General features: G+C 38.6%; 1 protein-coding gene across 1 annotated transcript in view; it reads left to right on the plus strand.

Moving 5' to 3' along the window:
* The window catches only part of LOC138060307 (protein sidekick-2-like), a 46,750-nt gene that overhangs the window by 4,886 nt on the left and 36,864 nt on the right, over positions 1–5,000 (plus strand). The window contains exons 3-4 of the mRNA XM_068906045.1: positions 2,374–2,661; positions 3,166–3,277. Of these exons, the coding sequence (XP_068762146.1) occupies positions 2,374–2,661; positions 3,166–3,277 (400 nt within the window). The remainder of the gene's footprint in view (positions 1–2,373; positions 2,662–3,165; positions 3,278–5,000) is intronic.

The raw sequence follows: 5,000 nt of genomic DNA on the forward strand, positions 1-5,000 counted from the left end.
AATACTACTACTGATACTGGTACTACTACTACTACTACTACTACTACTACTACTACTACTAATAATAATAATAATAATAATAATAATAATAATAATAATAATACAAGTAGTTGGTAAAAGTAATACCAGTAGGAACAGTAGTAGTATCAGTATAACAAGTTACTGTATTATTAAAAACTGGATCATTGGATAATGCAACTCGAGAGTTTTGATTGGCTAAGCCATCATGGGTTATGAGCCATTACACCATGATCTACAAACACGGCAAGCATATGCGTGATTTTTTGGGCCTTTTTATTATTATTGGGGGGCATTTTTAATAAAACAATTATTCCACTCGCGCTTGTTGGATATGAGATGTTTATAGCCATCTTGGCGCTACGCGCCTCGTTGGCTATCTATTATCTCATATCCAACGCGCGCTCATGGAATAATTGTTAAGTATAATACACTGTGGCGGTAGTGGTAGTAACCTTCTGTAAGGTGGCTCAAACCAGTTTCAACAATTTGGAGGGAATGCCTTATTAGAAGTATTAACTCTACAACAATGTTTCACTTAACGGCAATGTTATGCTACCATATGAAACACCAATAATTGCTTAACAAGATGCACATATTAATGTGACATAATAAATTACCATGGCAACAAAAGAACCATCTAAAATCTCCCTACATTTTGTGTTTAAGTGAGCTTATATCTCAAAACGAACTTGGTGACTCCCATTTTTTATTGCAGAAAAGTGATTATAGCAAGGTAAGATGAAACTCTCTGCAGAGTTTAAAAAAATTCTCTGTAGTGGATTCAGGGTCACCTTAAAATTTTTCAATTGTGAAGGTCGCTATGAGTCTGCTCCAGTAATAAAAAAATGGGGGTCACAGAATTTGCTTCTGTTGTCATGATGGTAACCTATCACGTCACATTAATGAATGCATCTTGTTAACCCTTTATTGGTGTTTTATGTGGTATCATAACATTGCCGTTAAGTGAAACAGTTGGGAGGATTCAATCCTTCTAAATAGTACAGTTTGTTGAGAGTGTTAACACTGGTTTGAGCCTCCTTAAAGTGCCCCTGTGATCAAAAAAACCACTTCCTTTTTTCCTTCAGATTTTAAAAGTGTGTTTGCCTAACACCTGACTGGCAAAATTTTGAGCTTTGATTTTTATCCAAAGGCCGTTTACTTTGAGTGTAAGTTTTGGATTTCACGGTCCGCCATTACTCACGTTCAAAACTGACCGATTGGACCTCAGACGGTTGGATCCAGGGAAAAGTGACGTCAGAGGCGACTAGCTTAAAATTTCAGCATGTGAACGCAGCTTATTATATGCAAAGCGTGAGTTTTAAAGTCTGAAAGCCCAAAACCCCCGTGCAGCATATTAATTCTGCGGCGTACACACGTATTGCATTCTTAAACTGGTGAGCCTTTGACATCATTTTCTCCTCGATCCAGCTCTCTCAAGAACATAATGTTAGTAATGGCGGACCATTAAATGGGAAAATTACACTTAAAATAAGGAGGTGTCTTTTTGAAATCAAGGCTTCAAACATGGGTCACTTAGTGTTTTGTTAACATAGTTTTGAAATCCAAGGAAAAATATGAATTGATTTTTTGGTCACAGGGGCACTTTAAAAGGAACTTCCACTTCGACTCAAAAATAACTTTAAATCACATGAAATAACCTTTACAGCCAACTCACTCTAAAAGTCTTTCAAAGGAAGCATTAGAATCACCTAGTTTTGATTTCAAATTTCGCGGGTGCCACTATCTTGAATAATTGTGACGTGTTACGGTTTCCGTATTATTATTAGACAAAAGCTCTTTGTCTCAGAACAATAGTGCAACTGTAACATGTCACAATTATTCAAGATGGTTCATGCAGCCCCTGCGAAATTTGAAAGTGAAAATAGGCGATTCTAAAACTTATATCTATAACCTGCACACTAAACATACAATGTACATTTATTTTTTCATCGAGTCCTTTCACAGGAGCCCAACAAATTGACCTGCTCCCAACTGTGTGGCTTCATGGCTCAGTTGGTTGAGCATTGTATTGACAGTGCAGAGGTCAAGGTCCCTTTGAAACCACCAGTCTGAGAGTATTTCAGGTGTCTATACACTGTATGAGACAGTTGCTTAAATTGTCCAGATAAGTGAGAGAGTCTCTTCTTACCTTACATACATACATTTATGTCTTTTAATACCTTTTCAGTTGGAATTTTGAAAATGGTCCTTTAATGATGGGCACCCTATATGTGAGGCTCTATGAGATTGTTTACCCTAGACGTGACTCTTATCAGGACTGCAAATCAACTTGGTTATACAAGCCAAGGTAGACAGTCAAGTGTTTTTCCCATTTGTTTTTCTTGTTGCTAGATCTGGAGGTAACACCAACCAGTACTGCATCTACAAGTGTTCCTCAAGGAGGAGAAATTGTATACACGTACCCACCAGTAAAGAGCTATCCCGACCCCACATCAGTTAGATGGAAAAAAGGAGACACTATTGTAATGTCTGAGACACGGCGAATCAGTTTTTCTAAAGCAGGAAATCTCTACATTGCAAATGTGGACTATGGGGATGTGTCTAGCTACAAATCAACAGTTGCAAATACCTTTGCAGCTGCCTCTGTTGATCGTGCCAGTGTGATAGTCAGTGTAACAGGTGAGTGATTTGTGAACCGCTGTCTCTCTTGTTTATTGGATAAGTAATTCACCTTGTATTTTTGGACTGGAGGGCAGGTGCATGTGGACAAAATGCAAGCTTGTGAGCCACAAATAATAGCTACATATGTCAACAAGAACATCATAGTTTAGGCTAAATTTAGACTTATTTAAATTCTTAGTCTCAGAGTAATGGAAATGAGACTCGCTACTTTATAGTGGACTGTAATTCTACACAAACGATCAAGCCATTACACCATAAAAGCCTACAATAATTAATTAATGATAGGAATAATGTTGTTCCAAACTTACCCTTTGCTAACTAATGCTTCTTTTAGCTTTCGTCTTGTACAACCCATCTTTTGTCTCTCTTCACTGTTGGATAAATCATGCACCATGTTTCCCATGGATGGGTGTACACTGTAGCTGTGCTGGAGCAGCTGTCAGAGAAGTCAGAACTAAATATGCCTACTACCTAACTTTCCCCACTTTTTGTGATTTGCAGAAAGAATTTCCATACCAAGTCAAGTAGAGATCATTTTTGCTCCCACAAATCAAGTAGCTACAAGTGGAATAACATCCAGCAGTGTCAAATTTGAATGCTTTGGAAGTGGAAGGTACATGTATTTAGAATTGGAAAATGGCCAATAACAATTATAATAATTATTCAATTTTCAACCTCAGACAATGCAATTCTAGCTTTGTCATTGGTTCACTGGATCTTGGTTACCAGCCATTATACCTGCGTTTGATCTTATATGGAAATGAATGCAGCAAATGTAAAATTTTTGGCACCCGGAAGTCTCGTCACTTTCCGGTTGTTTCTTAGACTTAAATAAAACTTACCAAAACCGAAGGTTGAGAATTTAATAAAACTATTCCTTTGGCCCTTGTTGGATACGAGATTGGCTATTTACCATCCTGTATCCAACACAGGCTCATGGAATAAATGTGAAATAATATATAACTTATATTTAGGCTCGATGATTATTTAAGCTTATTAATGTTACAGTAAATTGTTTTCAGATATTTTTGTAACTAGTTTGCTTACCACGTGATTAGTCGGTCCTGTTCATTGCTATAAATTAGTAGCTATTATAGTCTATTTTCCCTTGCTCTAATGCTCTTTTCGCTATTTTTTCGTCATCATTGTTCAGCCTGTTTTGTCGTACTCGTGCCTAATGCTCTTTCCTCCGCTGCTTCACTTATATTTCTGTTTCAAGGCTTGTGCTCCCAGAGTGTGTCGCTGTCTTTCACATTGAGCATCACTTAACATTACATTACATACTTAATTGACCGCTCCCCATAGGGGCTTTTCAGGGCCAATGAAACAATCAACGAAACAACAGAACACAACAACTGCAACTGTTAAGAATCCCAACTGGCCGAAGGCAAACCAGTTGGCTATTTACAAGTGCGGCTGGGAAGTTGAACCAGGGACTACCAGGAACAAATTCTGCGAGTGGTCAGAGCGGGTCTTGAACCCAGGATCTCTGGATCTCAAGGCAAACGCCCTAACCACTGGGCCACACTGCCTCCACTTGCCTGTTCACTGTTTTTGTTCTCTCTCTCTCTCTCTCTCTCTTTCTCTTCTTTTCTCATTGTACGACATATTACAAAATACAAACTAAAAAATGCGGCAGACCAGGGGTAAAATGCAGACTAAGGTTATAATATACATGTAACTGTTGAAAAACCCCAAACTCTTTAGAAGTGCTACATTTAAGCCTAAATATTGTTTTATATGCCTAATTAGGCCCAATGTTAGCACTTCTTAACTCATTCACACCTCAAACACCCTAGGACCCTTCCCACTGACGAGTAAAATCGTCTGGCGTTAGACAGAGTAAAATCTATAAGTGTCACTCTTAGGGGGGGAAAGGGTTAATGGGGACATAGTCTCGGAGTGAATCTAGCTGTTGTTAACCCTTTCACCCCTGAGGGGCTCCCCATTGACGAGTAAAATCGTCTAGCGTTAGACAGAGTAAAATCTATAAGTGTCACTCTTAGGGGGGAAAGGGTTAATGGGGACATAGTCTCGGAGTGAATCTAGCTGTTGTTAACCCTTTCACCCCTGAGGGGCTCCCAATTGACGAGTAAAATCGTCTGGCGTTAGACAGAGTAAAATCTTTTAAGTGTCACTCTCAAGGGCCAGTGGGTTATTAACGGGGATACAGTTTTTGACTGAGTTTAAGGGTTTGGGCTTTCTCAACAGTTACATTATAATCTTAAGCCCCGGCTACACGTTGTAACATTGTTAGAAGAACATTGGTCTTTGCAATACAACATTGTTGAAAGGGCAGCTACACGCTTCAACATTTGTTCTATGTTGGACAAAAT

This window comes from Montipora capricornis, chromosome 8 (genome assembly GCF_036669925.1).
Source record: "Montipora capricornis isolate CH-2021 chromosome 8, ASM3666992v2, whole genome shotgun sequence".
Lineage (NCBI taxonomy): Eukaryota > Metazoa > Cnidaria > Anthozoa > Scleractinia > Acroporidae > Montipora > Montipora capricornis.